This window comes from Osmerus eperlanus, chromosome 2 (assembly GCF_963692335.1).
Source record: "Osmerus eperlanus chromosome 2, fOsmEpe2.1, whole genome shotgun sequence".
NCBI classification, from domain to species: domain Eukaryota; kingdom Metazoa; phylum Chordata; class Actinopteri; order Osmeriformes; family Osmeridae; genus Osmerus; species Osmerus eperlanus.
In genome coordinates this window covers 18752772-18770804 of record NC_085019.1, presented here as the reverse complement: position 1 = coordinate 18770804, position 18033 = coordinate 18752772, and the positions used below count along the sequence as shown (strand labels likewise).

General features: G+C 39.0%; 1 protein-coding gene across 1 annotated transcript in view; it reads left to right on the top strand.

Annotated features, from left to right (window-relative positions):
• Positions 1-17620, top strand: part of si:dkey-16l2.17 (serine protease 33) — a 33732-nt gene extending 16112 nt beyond the window's left edge. Inside the window, exons 6-7 of the mRNA XM_062479841.1 lie at positions 14898-15064; positions 15307-17620. Of these exons, the coding sequence (XP_062335825.1) occupies positions 14898-15064; positions 15307-15555 (416 nt within the window). The 3' untranslated portion in view covers positions 15556-17620. The remainder of the gene's footprint in view (positions 1-14897; positions 15065-15306) is intronic.
• Positions 17621-18033: the final 413 nt, after the last annotated feature.

Here is an 18033-nt window from a genome sequence, read left to right as displayed (position 1 = left end):
GTTTTTGAAACTGCAGGTAGAGTCGTATTTCTGACTGCACAGACATATAAAGAATATCTCTGGTTTCGGCAGAGTCTTGGGTCTCGGAAAATATCCTTATATTTTGGATTGGATGTACAGTTTTGCGTCTAGGTTATCTTGTTTGAGGTGTGGATTCTAGCTACATTTCTCTTATTCTCTGCCCTCAGCGCGTTAGCAATCATAGCTGCACCATCACTGTAACAGACACGCACCACTCAGTCTCTCACACAGGTGATTGGTACGTTTACTTGACCATGAGAAACACGATTACTAGCAATTGTCGGTTTATGCCAATAATACGATTACTCCGTTTACATGTGTAATTAGTTATGCGATTACTCAATAAACGCGTCTACATGATTCTTTTTTATTAATCGTTGTATGCTCCACGGACAAAACTTGCACCATCATCCTTCTGCAACAAAGTGTCGCCATGTCTTCCTGTATCGGCCCTACTGCTGTATGTTTCATTCCATCAACACATTGAATCCAACTAAGAAAGCCGAGTAAACGCATAGGCTACATCTGCTACTGCTAATACTATCCCAACTATAATTTAATCTGTTAAAACGATAATATTCTTGTTACAACTAGCTAGCCTACTTTTTCTTCTGTTTAGCAGTTCAGCTTTCAGCTTCTCCCACATTGTAGGCTATTTTAGCTCTTAGCCTTGTTAAGATGATGCAGTTCAGCTTCCACACTGCCTCTTTTGTGTCACTCACACATTTTTGAAATTCATTTCAGCTTGCGGGTATTTTCTCATTTCTCACTTTTATACTTTTTAAAATATAAAGGTTTTTGTGCAAATTATTCTCCCTTTAAAAGTAATGGTAAATCCTTTCAAATCATTGTTGGAATGCTGCTCCAGCCCCTTTCAAAAATACCTTTCGGTTGCTTTGAAGCTTCAGCTTATAACTTTCTACAAAATTTTCACTATTTTCAGCTTTTTTAGCATGGTCAGCTATCCCCATTCAGGTTTTCAGCATTCTCACTGCTGTTTCGCAGGAACAGCCGTTTCTAGTTGTGAGAATGCTGTTCAGCATTCTCACTATTGTTTTTCAACTTCTTAGTTCTTCCGCCGTTTTTTGGCCTTTAACTCGTTCTGCATACTTTAACCGATTCCTACAACTTTTGTATCAAAACGTTCAGCTCCTTCAGGAGATGATGGATATGACTTTTGGTATTTCTCACTTTTATACTTTTTAAGACATTAAGGTTTTTGTGCAAATTATTCTCCCATTAAAAGTAATGGTAAATCCTTTCAAATCATTAAAAAGCTTCCTCCTCTTTCAAACGTAACTACTTCAGCTTACTTTCAGCTAGAGACACCATTCAACCTTTAAAATGTTCACAAGACATTCAGCTATTCCCAAATGATTCAGCTTTTTCAAATGTTCAGCCAATTTTGAATTATGACAGTTTGAAATACATTAAAATGTTTGCTCCTTCTTGATTTTAATGAATGAGCAGCAAGCAGAGTGGCACACTCTGCTTGCTGCTCTTTTTCTGATATTCAACTAATTTGTCAAACAAATTCCTCAAACGTTCATATAGTTTAACTTACAGAAACAAGTTATACCTTAAAATGTAGGAAAAATTGTCCTCTTTCAGCCAATGTAACTACTAAAGAGCTCACATTTACAGATTTTCAGCTATGAGCCTTGAAGCGAGAGCAGCCTTTCAAATTCTCTCACTAACTTCAATGGAGAGGTGAGTAAAATCAGTCAGAGAAAGCAAGAAGGAACAAGATTTTGAAACTGTCGATAGAGTCGTATTTCTGACCGCACAGACATATAAAGGACATCACTGGTTTCGGCAGAGTCTTGGGTCTCGGAAAATATCCTTATATTTTGGATTGGACGTATAGTTTTGCGTCTAGGTCAACTTGTTTGAGGTGTGGATGCTAGGTAAATGTTCGTTTTTCTCTCTGCCTAGCTCGTTAGCTATCACAGCTGCGCCATCACCGTGGCAACCAAACAAACAAGCACCAGGAAAGCAAAAGGAACACGTTTTTGAAACTGCAGGTAGAGTCTATTTCTGACTGCACAGACATATAAAGAATATCTCTGGTTTCGGCAGAGTCTTGGGTCTCGGAAAATATCCTTATATTTTGGATTGGATGTACAGTTTTGCGTCTAGGTTATCTTGTTTGAGGTGTGGATTCTAGCTACATTTCTCTTATTCTCTGCCCTCAGCGCGTTAGCAATCATAGCTGCACCATCACTGTAACAGACACGCACCACTCAGTCTCTCACACAGGTGATTGGTACGTTTACTTGACCATGAGAAACACGATTACTAGCAATTGTCGGTTTATGCCAATAATACAATTACTCCGTTTACATGTGTAATTAGTTATGCGATTACTCAATAAACGCGTCTACATGATTCTTTTTATTAATCGTTGTATGCTCCACGGACAAAACTTGCACCATCATCCTTCTGCAAAAAAGTGTCGCCGTGTCTTCCTGTATCGGCTCTACTGCTGTATGTTTCATTCCATCAACACATTGAATCCAACAAAGAAAGCCGAGTAAACGCACTCAATGGTAGGCTACATCTGCTACTGCTATTACTATCCCAACTATAATTTCAGCTGTTAAAACGATAATATTCTTGTTCCGACTAGCTAGCCTACTTCTTCTGTTTAACAGTTCAGCTTTCAGCTTCTCCCGCATTGTAGGCTATTTTAGCTCTTAGCTTTGTTAAGATGATGCAGATGATGCAGTTCAGCTTCCACACTGCCTCTTTTGTGTGACTCACACATTTTTGAAATTCATTTCAGCTTGCGGGTATTTTCTCATTTCTCACTTTTATACTTTTTAAAATATTAAGGTTTTTGTGCAAATTATTCTCCCTTTAAAAGTAATGGTAAATCCTTTCAAATCATTGTTGGAATGCTGCTCCAGCCCCTTTCAAAAATACCTTTCGGTTGCTTTGAAGCTTCAGCTTATAACTTTCTACTAAATTTTCACTATTTTCAGCTTTTTTAGCATGGTCAGCTATCCCCATTCAGGTTTTCAGCATTCTCACTGCTGTTTCGCAGGAACAGCCGTTTCTAGTTATTGTGAGAATGCTGTTAAGCATTCTCACTATTGTTTTCCTGTTTCTCTTTATTATTATTATTGTGAGAATGCTGTTAAGCATTCTCACTATTGTTTTCCTGTTTCTCTTTATTATTATTATTATATCAACTTCTTAGTTCTTCCGCCGTTTTTTGGCCTTTAACTCGTTCTGCATACTTTAACCGATTCCTACAACTTTTGTATCAAAACGTTCAGCTCCTTCAGGAGATGATGGCTATGACTTTTGGTATTTCTCACTTTTATACTTTTTAAGACATTAAGGTTTTTGTGCAAATTATTCTCCCATTAAAAGTAATGGTAAATCCTTTCAAATCATTAAAAAGCTTCCTCCTCTTTCAAACGTAACTACTTCAGCATACTTTCAGCTAGAGACACCATTCAACCTTTAAAATGTTCACAAGACATTCAGCTATTCCCAAATGATTCAGCTTTTTCAAATATTCAGCCAATTTTGAATTATGACAGTTTGAAATACATTAAAATGTTTGCTCCTTTATTTTTATGAATGAGCAGCAAGCAGAGTGGCACACTCTGCTGGCTGCTCTTTTTATGATATTCAACTAAATTGTCAAACAAATTCCTCTAACGTTCATATAGTTTAACTTACAGACACAAGTTATACCTTAAAATGTAGGAAAATGTGTCCTCTTTCAGCCAATGTAACTACTAAAGAGCTCACATTTACAGATTTTCAGCTATGAGCAGGGGCGGTTTTAGGCACGGGCGGACCGGGCAGCCGCCCGGGGCGGCATTTTTTCATGCCACGTGGGGGGCGCACAAGCATAAAATAAATAAATAAAAATCTGTGCGCCGCGAAGCGGTTTTCTCTTTTCTATCATTTCACTGTGTGGGGAATTGGCAAATTGGCGCCCCCTTCAGGCAGCTGCAGGCACCCCTGCTTGCTGAGAAGGTGCCGTGCACAGAAGCTGTGTGAAAAAAGGGGAGAGGGACAGACAGCTCATCTGACTGGGTCTCCCAAATGGAACGGACAATTCATAATATTATAAATATAGGCCTAAAGTTCCTGCACATTTTTGTTTTTTTTAATTGTGTGAAATGGCGAATAAAAAAAAATGGGTATAGGCTAATTCTTACGTTTGTTAGCCTTTTTGCTATGATGCTTGCTATGCAACAACAATATTTCGGTTTTAACTCAACAAACACGAGATAACATTTCACCATAATAGTGTGCTTTGCAACAAAACTGTTACAAGTTCAGTTATTATTTATTTTCATTATTTAGGTTAGGCCCTGTAATTAGCCAACAAAATTTTCAAATCTGTAGGTAGTTTCAAAGACGAACATTTGCTATTTGCTACAACTATATTTCGTGACAAAGTATAGTTTAACGTCATAACTAAAAGTGTTCCTCCCTAAAAGTTATATTAATATAGCATGTAATAACAGACATTTAGCTTGTAAGGGCATGTTTATGTAACCCTCCTATTATGTTTGGTGTCAATTTGACCCCAGGCTGTTTTAGCTGTATAGAACATAATCGGTCTTACCACAACAACCTTTTGAGCGAAGGGCATCTCGCCCTGGGTGTAATTCAATGTAGAACCGCCACTGGCTATGAGCCTTGAAGCGAGAGCAGCCTTTCAAATTCTCTCACTAACTTCAATGGAGAGGTGGGTAAAATTCGTCAGAGAAAGCGAAAGAAACAAGATTTTGAAACTGCCGGTAGAGTCGTATTTCTGACCGCACAGACATATAAAGGACATCTCTGGTTTCGGCAGAGTCTTGGGTCTCGGAAAATATCCTTATATTTTGGATTGGACGTATAGTTTTGCGTCTAGGTTAACTTGTTTGAGGTGTGGATTCTAGCTACATTAGTTATTCTCTCTGCCCAGCTCGTTAGCGATCACAACTGCTCCATCGCCGTGGCAACCAAACAAACACGCACCAGGAAAGCAGAAGGAACACGTTTTGGAAACTGCAGGTTTTTGTGCAAATTATTCTCCCTTTAAAAGTAATGGTAAACCCTTTCAAATCATTGTTGGAATGCTGCTCCAGCCCCTTTCAAAAATACCTTTCGGTTGCTTTGAAGCTTCAGCTTATAACTTTCTACTAAATTTTCACTATTTTCAGCTTTTTTAGCATGGTCAACTATCCCCATTCAGGTTTTCAGCATTCTCACTGCTGTTTCGCAGGAACAGCCGTTTCTAGTTATTATTTATTTATTTTTCTTTCTTTTTGCCCCCCTAAAACTCAGTCAATATTTGGCCTACATAGACAAAGTAGGTGTCAAAAGTTTCGTCTTGGTAGCGATTGAGTTGCTTCTATTGGAATTTACGTTCCGTTGCATGGTTTAGGCTCAAGTTAAGTTTTTGTGGCGAAAAGTGAAGCTAACGGTGGCTAATTTGCTAGCCACAGTCACTGACGTTACTAACGTCACTACGTCACTAACGTCACGAAAACACGCGTGACTACCTTTGGCAGAACATTCGTTTCGCATCTGTTAACTTGGGGGATAGCTAGGCTAACTATAGCTTTACTGCAAGGCAGCTGCAGAAACGCCACAAGCAAAGAGGCCAGGGTGATAACTATTTACTCATTTTACTTTGTGATATGACACACAATTGTCATGTGTAATGTACAGTATAAGCTGATATTATTAAGGAAGTACATCTACTTTCGGAAACAGTAGTCTACTATTTCACTGAAGTATTAGCATCATGACATTAGCCTGTGTTGCCCGGGCAACACATACTACAGTGGTCTATGATGTAGCGTTATCTGTTTTCAATCGTTAAAATAAACATTCCTCACATATACATTTTCGTTGTAGGATTTATTCTGACATTAGTAAACGATTTGTTGGTGAAATTACCATTACCTGTGGTTTCAAACCAGTGTAGCTCACTGCAACGCTGTAGCTTACGCGAGACACACTACAAAAACATACACTACACAGCTGTTTAGGAAGTCAAACGGCGACTGAACATGTTCGGCACTCTCCTTACTTAAATCAAAAGTCTTTTTAACTACTAACCTGAACTTCATTGCCACAGCCTAAACGTTGTCAATCTGTTCATGAAAATAATTAATTTCATTTTAAACCGTACAACGGAACGTTAAATCCAATTCAACCAACGCAATCGCTACCAAGACGAACACAGCAGTAGTGTAGTACTGTACCGTAGTAGTACAATTTACCGGGGCAGCTTCTCCACACAGGGCTATATCGCATTTTGCGTTGTTACTGACAATGATCGCTACCAGTGAGCTTTTTATGAATGAGCGATTTTCCACTAAATAAATGTCAAGCTTATTTACGTTTTGGGGGGCATATTTTCAGTTAGCAGATGGTACTGTTTGAATCGCGATTCCATCTTCTACTGCCGGGCAACGTCGTAGAATAATCTTCAAAGGGGGTTCTTTATTAATGAATGAATGCAATGAGTAGGCTAAATGCCTGAAAATATCATGAGAAGGGAAAAACTTAAAATGACGTTTAAGTCATAGAGATTAGGTCAATTTTTACACCGGTCTGCCAAATTTATTCGTTTTGATTCAACGATGAGGCTGCCTCTTGCAGGGGAAATGAGAAGACATCTATTTCATTCTACACTTCACTCGTATTTTCAGTTGTAAATGAGCAGCAAAAAAAATGCTTTTAAATCTATGTAATCTTTATAAATAATAAGTATGCATTTTTATATAAAATATACAGAAATATCAGTTGTAAAAATGTCATTCAAAAACGGACCCCTGTGCAACCGACGCAAGCAAACACACCCTACAATTTCCCCAGAAATTGTACCCTCTCTAGTTGAATATGCTCTAATTTGAATAGGCAGAAACACCATTCATATGACAAATACATCAGCCCAATCTTCATCCAATCATCCTTCTGCCAATGACCTGATGGTCATTATTGGCATAAATCTCCCATCCAAAACATGCCACCCCCAGTCTTTTGGTCCATACGTTCACTTCCCCCTTTCCACTCCATCATTTGGTAAAAGACCCGAAGACTATGGAACTTTGCAGCTGTTGACGTTGGAGGGATAGTTACATTTATGCATTTAGCAGACATTTTTATCCAAAGCGACTTCCAAGAGAGAGCTTTACAAAAGTGCATAGGTCACTGATCATAACAACGAGATACAAACATTGCGGATAGCCAAAACATGAAGCATACATTGTAAAAGCCAAATAAGTCCCAAAGGGAAGAACCATAAGAGCATGTTTAGACAAGTTACAATTAAACAACATGAACTTCAGAAGTGCAAGCAACAATAATATAATTCACAGCGAGTACAATAACTTTAAGTCAGTTACAACTAACCAACAAGAGCAACAAGTCTCTCAATAAGAGTCATTGTGATCCTGGAGGAAACTAACATCAGGTCCAGCCAATCATTCCTAAGCACCGGAACAAGTGTGTCTTGAGCCTTTTCTTGAACGTGGGGAGACAGTCAGTGTCTCTGATGGAGGTGGGGAATTGATTCCACCATTGGGGGGCCAGACAGGAGAAGAGCTTGTGTTGGGACCGGGCACTCTTGAGCGGTGGGACCACCAGACGGTTGTCAGAAGAAGACCGTAGTTGGCGGGTGGGGGTGTAAGGCTGGAGGAGAGACTTGATGTAGTCGGGTGCAGTCCCATTTACCGCTCGGAAAATAAACTGAGTCTCCACTATATTACGCTGCACCTCAAAATGCTTCTGACCTTAGATCACAATACTTTCTTTTAGCAATTTACAATTTTTATTGCTGCATACATAGCCTAACTCTTACATACATATACAGTACATTTGCCTCAACCCTTACTGTAGTTCTGGGCTGGTGCTATTGTTGTTCAGTTTCTGTGCAGGCATGAACAGGGGGGACAACCTGGATATTGAGCTCTGAGTAATGAGCTGTCTGAAAGAGCAGTGCAGCAGTGTCATTACACACTGCTGTGCCAGCTTTGCACGAACACTGACTGGAGGTCATGACGACAGGTTCTGAATCACGTAGCACTATCTGTGTAAAATACACAAAGAGACAATTAGACAAACATTGATACTGATGTATCCTCTGAAGTGTTTTTGAAGTGAATTTTGCTACTATTCAGATACCGCTGAATTAAGAATTGGCCTAGTAAAGTTGCTGGGGTAAGTTTGTTGACAAGGGGTCTCCTACAAGTCTATTACAATACGAGGTGAGGTATACCATACCAAATATGTTGCAATAGAAAGATTTACTGTCAATCAACTTTGCCCCAATTACCTTACTTCTCCACTAACAGGTAGACTATAGCCATTTATCAAGTGTCTCAGAAGAATGTTTACATAGTCGAGAACATGCTCATGGTCAAATGAAAGCAGTTGTAATGTAGTCATTGAACTGGAACAGACTGCAAAATTGAACAGAATACCCAAACCCATCCCTAAACATTAGCCTACTCTCAAGCTGTGTGTTTTTTTATTCTTCTGCATGGACCTGTGACAAGCTGCTCTGACACTGATAGTACCGGTCAACCTGTCTTTGTTTGAAACTGGTGGACAAGAAGATACAGCATTCATCCATTCAGTACTTTTATCATTATTCTAACAATATTTTAGAAATCTGAAACACCTGCCAGAACAGCAGTCTACATTAGACCTACAGTCGACATATTAGACCTACAGTCAGATGGATTACATAACGGTTGACCAGCATAAACACACAGGACATCGTAGTAATTATACTGTTGGTACTATAACCCCATCGCTAAAATGCAGTCTTCGTTTGACTGTTTTAATCGTCTGCAAGCAAAAATAAAAGACTAAACTACTGATAGCATACAAGTCTATAGGCTAACACTATCGCTATATCCGATGCCATTAGCAAAAGCTACATATATTACGTACCTTTATAATTATGAATAAATGAGGAGGCGTAAAACTTAAATACCTTGTCTAACAGAGTACTCGGGGCTCTGGACGTCCGTTTGGCAATACGGTGTACATCGGAAATTGTAATTAAGGGTAGCTCCTGTAAACACTGAAGGTGGCCATTACTACGCTGTGTTTACCTCAGTAGCGGACGGCCGGAAGTAGTTACATCTGTTTTGTAGAACCCGGAAGAATGTTGCGCATAACCCCTATTGAAAGTAGAAACAGAAAAAAGTTTGAACAGTGGAACAGTGAAGAGCGTTGGCCAATCGGATTGGTTCCTTGTTTCTTGTAACGTAGCAACTGTTGGTCATTGTCAACATTTTTTACCTAGAGTCTAGGTTTTAGGTTCAAGATGAAGGAGAAACTAATCATGTGTGCCTGCACAACCAGTCCTGTTCAGACACTTAATTTAAAGATGACATCAAAATAACTAGAGAGGGTACAATTTCTGGGGAAATTGTAGGGTGTGCTTGCTTGCGTCGATTGCACAGGGGTCCGTTTTTGAATGACATTTTTACAACTGATATTTCTGTATATTTTATATAAAAATGCATACTTATTATTTATAAAGATGAAATAGATTTAAAAGCATTTTTTTTTTGCTGCTCATTTACAACTGAAAATACGAGTGAAGTGTAGAATGAAATAGATGTCTTCTCATTTCCCCTGCAAGAGGCAGCCTCATCGTTGAAACAAAACGAATAAATTGTTGCAGACCGGTGTAAAAATTGACCTAATCTCTATGACTTAAACGTCATTTTAAGTTTTTCCCTTCTCATGATATTTTCTGGCATTTAGCCTACTCATTGCATTCATTCATTAATAAAGAACCCCCTTTGAAGATTATTCTACGACGTTGCCCGGCAGTAGAAGATGGAATCGCGATTCAAACAGTACCATCTGCTAACTGAAAATATGCCCCCCAAAACGTAAATAAGCTTGACATTTATTTAGTGGAAAATCGCTCATTCATAAAAAGCTCACTGGTAGCGATCATTGTCAGTAACAACGCAAAATGCGATATAGCCCTGTGTGGAGAAGCTGCCCCGGTAAATTGTACTACTACGGCACAGTACTAGACTACTACTGTGTTCGTCTTGGTAGCGATTGCGTTGGTTGAATTGGATTTAACGTTCCGTTGTACGGTTTAAGCTGAAATTAATTATTTTCATGAACAGATTGACAACGTTTAGGCTGTGGCAATGAAGTTCAGGTTAGTAGTTAGATAGACTTTTGATTTAAGTAAGGGGAGTGCCGAACATGTTCTGTCGCAGTTTGACTTCCTAAACAGCTGTGTAGTGTAGATGTTTTTGTAGTGTGTCTCACGTAAGCTACAGCGTTGCAGTGAGCTACACTGGTTTGAAACCACAGGTAATGGTAATTTCACCAACAAATCGTTTACTAATGTCAGAATAAATCCTACAACGAAAATGTATATGTGAGGAATGTTTATTTTAACGATTGAAAACAGATAACGCTACATCATAGACCACTGTAGTATGTGTTGCCCGGGCAACACAGGCTAATGTCATAATGCTAATACTTCAGTGAAATAGTAGACTACTGTTTCCGAAAGTAGATGTACTTCCTTAATAATATCAGCTTATACTGTACATTACACATGACAATTGTGTGTCATATCACAAAGTAAAATGAGTAAATAGTTATCACCCTGGCCTCTTTGCTTGTGGCGTTTCTGCAGCTGCCTTGCAGTAAAGCTATAGTTAGCCTAGCTATCCCCCAAGTTAACAGATGCGAAATGAATGTTCTGCCAAAGGTAGTCACGCGTGTTTTCGTGACGTTAGTGACGTAGTGACGTTAGTAACGTCAGTGACTGTGGCTAGCAAATTAGCCACCATTAGCTTCACTTTTCGCCACAAAAACTTAACTTGAGCCTAAACCATGCAACGGAACGTAAATTCCAATAGAAGCAACTCAATCGCTACCAAGACGAAACTTTTGACACCTATGTTGTCTATGTAGGCCAAATATTGACTGAGTTTTAGGGGGGCAAAAATAAATAATAATAATAATAATATATATGTGAGAGAACAAAGGTTGTGCCCTTGCCGAAGGCAAAGCACACCCAATAATAATAATAAGTATGCAGAATAACAATAGTGTTTTTGCTTGCAGCAAACACACTAATAAGTATGCATAATAACAATAGTGTTTTTGCTTGCAGCAAACACACTAATAATTGGTTATTGTGTGCTTGTGTAGCGTGCTTCACTGTGCGTTGTGTACTTTTTGATTGAAGACACTGCCACACTTGTGAATCTGCTGGAGATGGGTTATTTTCCCTGTACACGAAGAGACAGTACAGTTATCTCTTGCGTGTACCTCGGCCACCTCTCGGCCACCTCGCTAGCTGGAGGTCAGGTCGAAAAAGAACAATCTAACTGCGAGAACACAGATAACCCGCGATGGGTCAAACCAAAACACGCATAGCTTTTTGACAAACATACATTTTTACAAAGACGTAAACATAAATGTGTAAAAATGTCTGTACACCAACAATTGGATCTGTAATGCACTTTAAAAAAAGACACTACATTTTTGACCTTGACATCAAATGATCAACTTCCCCCTCCCAATTTGACCTACTTGACCTGGTCCTTGTGTACAATCCAGTGTGTAATCTAGGGGAACAACACTCCACTGCTACACTTGCGATTGGGTCGGGCGAGTGTATGGGTGGGACCTCGATACAGCGGCTCCAACACCCGATCACTACTGCGCAGACTCGACCTCCTGTATGTTTGTGTTTTGTATTTTATTCATACGTTAAGACACACCAGGCCCAGGTGTACACTCAAGAGTAACAACCTCCTCACCTCCAGCAACAAAGGTGATCGTTTTTTTTTTTTACGATCTGGAAACTGAAACTGAAATTAAAAATATATCTGACACCTATAGGCAATCAGCTCTTACTTTGAAATATGTTTAATGGTGGTCCCTCCTTTCTAGCCTGGTCCTAACCAGACTCTCGTACATTTCATTTGTACAGAGTCTGGGCTCGCTCCATTGACAAGCGTTAACTTCCTTGAAGGCGGGTACTCTGTTGAAGTTTTAAACTATTGGATCTGCCCAGAGCCACTCTGGATCTGCCATAACCAATCGCTAGCGTTCGCCTTAGCCAACTCCTTCACGACTAACGGAGCTAGCTGGAAAATCAAACGAACCCCGTGGGGATCAACGATTGTTCTTGCTCCGGCTTTAACTTCTGGATATTCGGCAGCGTTGCCACAACGGCTTCGCTCGCATCTTTCTCCGCCGCCATTACGGAACTACAACACGAACTAGCGCACAACATCATCGTCATCGTTCTCAGCCACTCCCTCTGTTCGCTGATTGGACAGGTAGAAAATTAACCGGAGACATTTGACTTACGAACCTCATGCCCAGACCTAGTACAGAAGCAAAATCAAAATTGAGCGAAAGTAAGTTGGAGGGCAGAGCCAGGCTACCTCCTTTCACCCCCCTCACGTATCATAGGTCTCCCTTTTGCCGAGTTGTAGATGGGAATTGGGGAACGAAAACACTTGTAGGTGTGTCTTGCGAATTACCAAGTGTCAATTGGTAGCGCACGGCTCAATATGCCTTGCCAATTGCGAAATGGGATGGAAAAACGATTGGCCACAATATACCCTGACCTTGGTCGATTTAGATTTTTTTAGTCGAGCTGCCGTATGGCAGTGTGAGATCCGATTCCCGCTTGTGTCACCATTGCTGAATTAAAGAAATGTTCTACAGAAATTGTAGATTATATTATTTAAGACAAATAAAACAACTCTAAAAATATATGATTTAAAATAAAAGTTGTTACTGTTTTCCCTTTCGTTAATCTGCACTTTGTTTTTTGCACACGGCACGAGCACAATTGACTGCCGAATTACAAACTCTGACATAGCCTACTTTGTCGGTGTTATTTGGCAAAATGGTCTTTACATTAAAGTACATTTACAAAGTACCGGGTGACTCGAAAAACGTTGAATGCAAACTCTGCCAACAACGGTTTATTTGTCATAGTTCGACGCGAATATGATCTAGCCTACCACCTGAAAACCGTAAATTGGCCTACTTTGCTCATGCTAACGCGCTGGGTTGAAAAATGAATATGCCTATTATAAGAAAGATCCAAATCGAATGACATTATCTTCTCCGGCCAAGACAACAAAATCTTTCTCTGTTGTACCGTTCCCCACTCTGCTTCTACGTAAATTCGCATGCTGCACTTTTTCAGGCAGTGATCAGCGCGCTCGGATGATTTGCATGTTAAACAAACAATATTTTTAATTTGTAGTACATTGTAAGAGATAATAAATAATAACCAATCAGGCATTTTGTATTATATCGGCATTCGGTAACAACAGGACTGGTGACAAGAGGCTTATTATTAGTAGTAGCTTATTTTATAGCGGCTGAATCTGTATCTGAATGTACCTTTATGTTTGTCTTGTCAATCTCCCTTCTTACGTATGTATTTCTTTCATATTATCTCCTAAAACAGTGAGGTAACACATCACACAAAATGGTTTGATGAAAAACATTGTGACATTTATAGGAGAAAAAAAAACTTTTCAAATTTCGATTAGTCGATTTTCAGAAGTGTTTATTCAAGTCTTGTTCGACCAAAGAAAATCTTAGTCGGGGACAGCCCTACGACAAACGTCAAATTTGGATTAATTGATAAAAGGGATATTATAAGTGTTGTGGAGCAATAAAAAGCAATTAAATGTAATTAAACAATAAGGAAAATTAAAACACACAGAGCCACGGTAGGTCTTGAAGGAACTGTTGGGTGTTGAAAGTAGATTTCGAGAGTAAAATGAGAGAACAGCAGATTATAGGGCGTATGCGTTCTTTTATTGTGGAGTTGCTCTTAATGAGAAAAAACAAGGGCTGACATACAAAAATTTGAATTTATGTAAAATGAGTGTGCTTTATTACATTTACATTTATTCATTTAGCAGACGCTTTTATCCAAAGCGACTTCCAAGAGAGAGCTTTACAAAGTGCATAGGTCACTGATCATAACAACAAGATAGCCACAAAACATTGCGAGTAGCCAAAACATGAAGCACACATTGTGAACAACCAAAGTAAGTGCCAAAGGGAAGAACCATAAGAGCATGTAGTTAAACAAGTTACAATTAAACAACATGAACCGCTATACGTGCAAGTGTACCTGTGGAAAAAACAAGCAACAATAATAAAAACAATATATCACAGCGAGTACAAAAAAATTAAAACAGTTACCACTAACCACAAGAGCAACAAGTCTCTGAGCAAGAGTCATTGTGATCCTTGAGGAAACTAACATCGGGTCAAGCGAACCATTCCTAAGTACCGTTGTACTCCTGGAACAAGTGCGTCTTGAGCCTTTTCTTGAAGGTGGAGAGACAGTCAGTGTCTCTGATGGAGGTGGGGAGTTGATTCCACCACTGGGGGGCCAGACAGGAGAAGAGCTTGTGTTGGGACCGGGTGGTCTTGAGTGGTGGGACCACCAGGTGGTTTATGATAGGGATTTTAAATGAGGCTGGGAAAGAAGTCTCGTCTTAGGGGGGCTGTAGAGTGAGAACATTTAATGGTTTCACTGAAACAAGCTTAACAGATATCCATTTTTGTAGTACTTTTGTCATTGCTATGCAATGAAACTAATTCAAATCACTGTATTGACACAACATGCACACATATTCCTTTGTTTAGATGAGTACAAAGTGGTCATACTGTAATATAAAAATAAATGTTTTGTGTTGTACCGTATACTGGTATATATAACTGTACATTATGATGATTATCAGAGTCACAAAATCATACATCATCATAATATCATATTATGACAAACATTTCAGTTTAAAGCAATGGAGTCACTGAATTGGTATGTAACAAACCTTTCCCTCTCTTTTGCCTTGAAACAGTATCCTTGTCAGGGGTAGGAACTCTCCAGCAAGTCAAGGTACCTATCATTGAACAGAATTCCTGTAACAGTATGTATAAGGTCCAATCATACTACTCAGAGACAGTGGACATCCTGCCAGATATGATCTGCGCTGGATTCAAGGATGGTGGCAAAGACTCGTGTCAGGTAGCCCTGTTTCTATCTGCCTACACACACACACGCACACATTTACACATGCACAAACACAACAAACAAAAGGTGCTGTCTTACACTTACAAATTAAGAAATGCATGTTCTCCGCTCATGCACCTCTGCAATATTATTAAATGGTTATTTAGTGTCAAAGGTATGTGCGCTATGCTTCACATGTAGACACATTGTGAGGGAAAGTTACAATCTATCTTTCACTGCCTCGTGCTCTTTTTCAGGGAGATTCTGGTGGGCCACTCGTCTGCCCCGCAGGGAACAGAACATGGGTCCAGGCTGGGGTGGTGAGTTTTGGACTAGGGTGTGCCCAGCCTAATCGGCCTGGGGTCTATACCAAGGTGTCTGCTTTCACTGACTTCATTAAATCAACAGTCTCTAATGCCCAGCTTATAGGTGGGGGATTCCGGAGAGAGGCCAATGAGGCTTTGGTGCTGGGATATTCCTTGGCTTTGGTGTTGCTGGGGAGATAGACTGCAAAATATACACATCAACTAAACATCTAAAACTGTATTTTTCAAAATTGTTTTCAGATGAGAGAAAGGTTTTACCTGATCAGCTACAATGTGTTCTGTATGTGAACTACACAAACTGTGGACTTTTACATGCAGCAGTTTAGGTGAAATCATTGGCTGCTTCATGTAAACTCACATACCGTATTTCTTCGATTAAACGCTGCAGCGTTTATTACACAATGTTCATTTTTGGTGCAGTGTTTATTCGAGGGCAGCGTTTATTTGAGGGCGGTGTTTAATTAGTAAGAGAGATTTAGTGAATTGTAGCTGCAGTGCGGCCATAGACAAACAAAGAATAGACAAGGTCAAACATAAAGCCTAGTGTAAAATTGAAGCCGCATGTCTACATTGTGTAGAAATCTGAAGCAGCATGCCGATACATTCTTACACTTTAGCTTTCAAACAGAAAGCTGTGCAGAAAGCACTCAACAGCAGCAACAGATCTGTAGCACGCAAACTTGGGGTTGATGAAAGGCGATTCGCGAGGGGTGAAGTCAGCTACCTCGCTATATTGTTAACTTGTGATTTACATGTGTAATAAATACTGTGTTTTAATTTAACCAATTAAATAACCGTTTTTTGATTTTTTGGGTGCGGCGTTAAATCGAGGGCAGCGTTTAATACACAATGTTCATTTTTGGTGCGGCGTTTATTCGAGGGCGGCGTTTAATTGACGGGCGGCGTTTAATCGAAGAAATACTGTATACGATAATTTCATTGACAGAAAAGGTTGTGGGGGAAGAATTATGTGATAAGTCTACAAACCGATTTATATTTATAATTTGCACAAAAAGGCTAAATGTAGCAATGCAAAACTTTTTTTATGACTGCATACAGAACAGAAAAGCTCAATGCAACATCAATCAGCTGCTAATAATGACCCTCTGCTGGCCAAGTGCAAACCAGCTGCAAAGTTTACCATAAATACTCGTTGCACAGAACAGGAACAAATTGTCTTGTTTTTCCTTAAAGAGTAACTACACACCAAACTTTGTTTTTGTTTGTTATAGTTTTTCTCCATTGCTTTGGCATTTAAAAAAAAAAAATTCAACATTAACTAAACTGTAAGTGCACAATTGTTAATACTGTTTTATGGGACATCACAACTCTATTGCATGTCTGCCGAAGGTAACTGACCCAAAACATTTACTATAATTCATGCTTCAAAACCAAGTTATTGTGTCAGTAAATTGGCCAATGCCATCAAAATAAAAAGTGTTTTGTCATTGTGTGAGCCGTACTGTTTAAAATTTGTTGATGTTTTTCCACCATAGCAGTCAACCCTGGAAATGTTTCTTATATACAAATTATTATATTTTTTCTTTCATCTTTTTTGGTTCACACTGACTACTTATTGTACTACACAATAATGTCAGTTTTGTCTTTCTGAATGCTATTGTGTATCACAGTGAGCTTAGATACTTATTTCAACAGTAGGTACAAGTTTACTGGGAAAAATCTCTACTGTAATACACATACATTTTTTATAATTCAATAATATGTTGTGCATGTGATGACTCACACGATGAAAGAATGTTTAGAAGCTGAGAAAAGTATGACAGTTTCAATGAGAATCAACTCCTCGGTTTTGATCAGCAGGCCATGTGCATGCAGTTATTGTGCGCAATTGTAGACAGTTAAAAGAGTACTTACTCATGTGCAAATTTCTTAAATGAATAAGAAATTGAAATCTGGTGTGGCCATTTATTGTTCAGAGATTTGAACTTACTGTTTTGAAAATAAATATTCTCATTCGAGAATTGAGCCAAAGTGATTGAGAAAAACTGTAAAACCTTATGTTTAATACTCAAGCTTTTGTTTTTTAAATATGGAGGAAAGTCCCAAGGCAAAAATTTGGTTGTTTAGTTACTCTTACAGAACTGTTTCCATGTAGTAGCCTACATTTGATGCCTCCTCACTTAAGTCACAAGAGGGGACTAAAGATCTGAAATATTTAGTTTGAGAAATGTATGTGTGTAAAATGTATTTACATTAAACATTAATTGTATTTTTTCCCCCTGTGTCTGATGGTCACTGCATTATGTTGCGTGGTGAATGAATCAGTTCTAACTCTGTAAACGGCTCAACAAACCATTATACCACAATCGTGTCATTTTTCTACACATTTCATACGTCATCGCATTTTGACATCTGCTGGTCAATTCATGGCAAAGCGACTGTATGATTGAAGGGATGGAGTCCTCGAAGTCAAGTCCTCAGAAACAAGTTTATTAGCCAAGTAAGTTTACACACACAAGGAATTTGCTTTGGTGGGCAGGTTAATACAATAAACAAATAATAAACAAATAAGAGTATTAAATTAGCTGCAGTCTTTTAATATAAAATGTTGAACATTTCAAACAAAATGCCAACAATTCCAAATAATTCTAAACATTTACATTTGGTCATTTAGCAGACGCTCTTATCCAGAGCAAC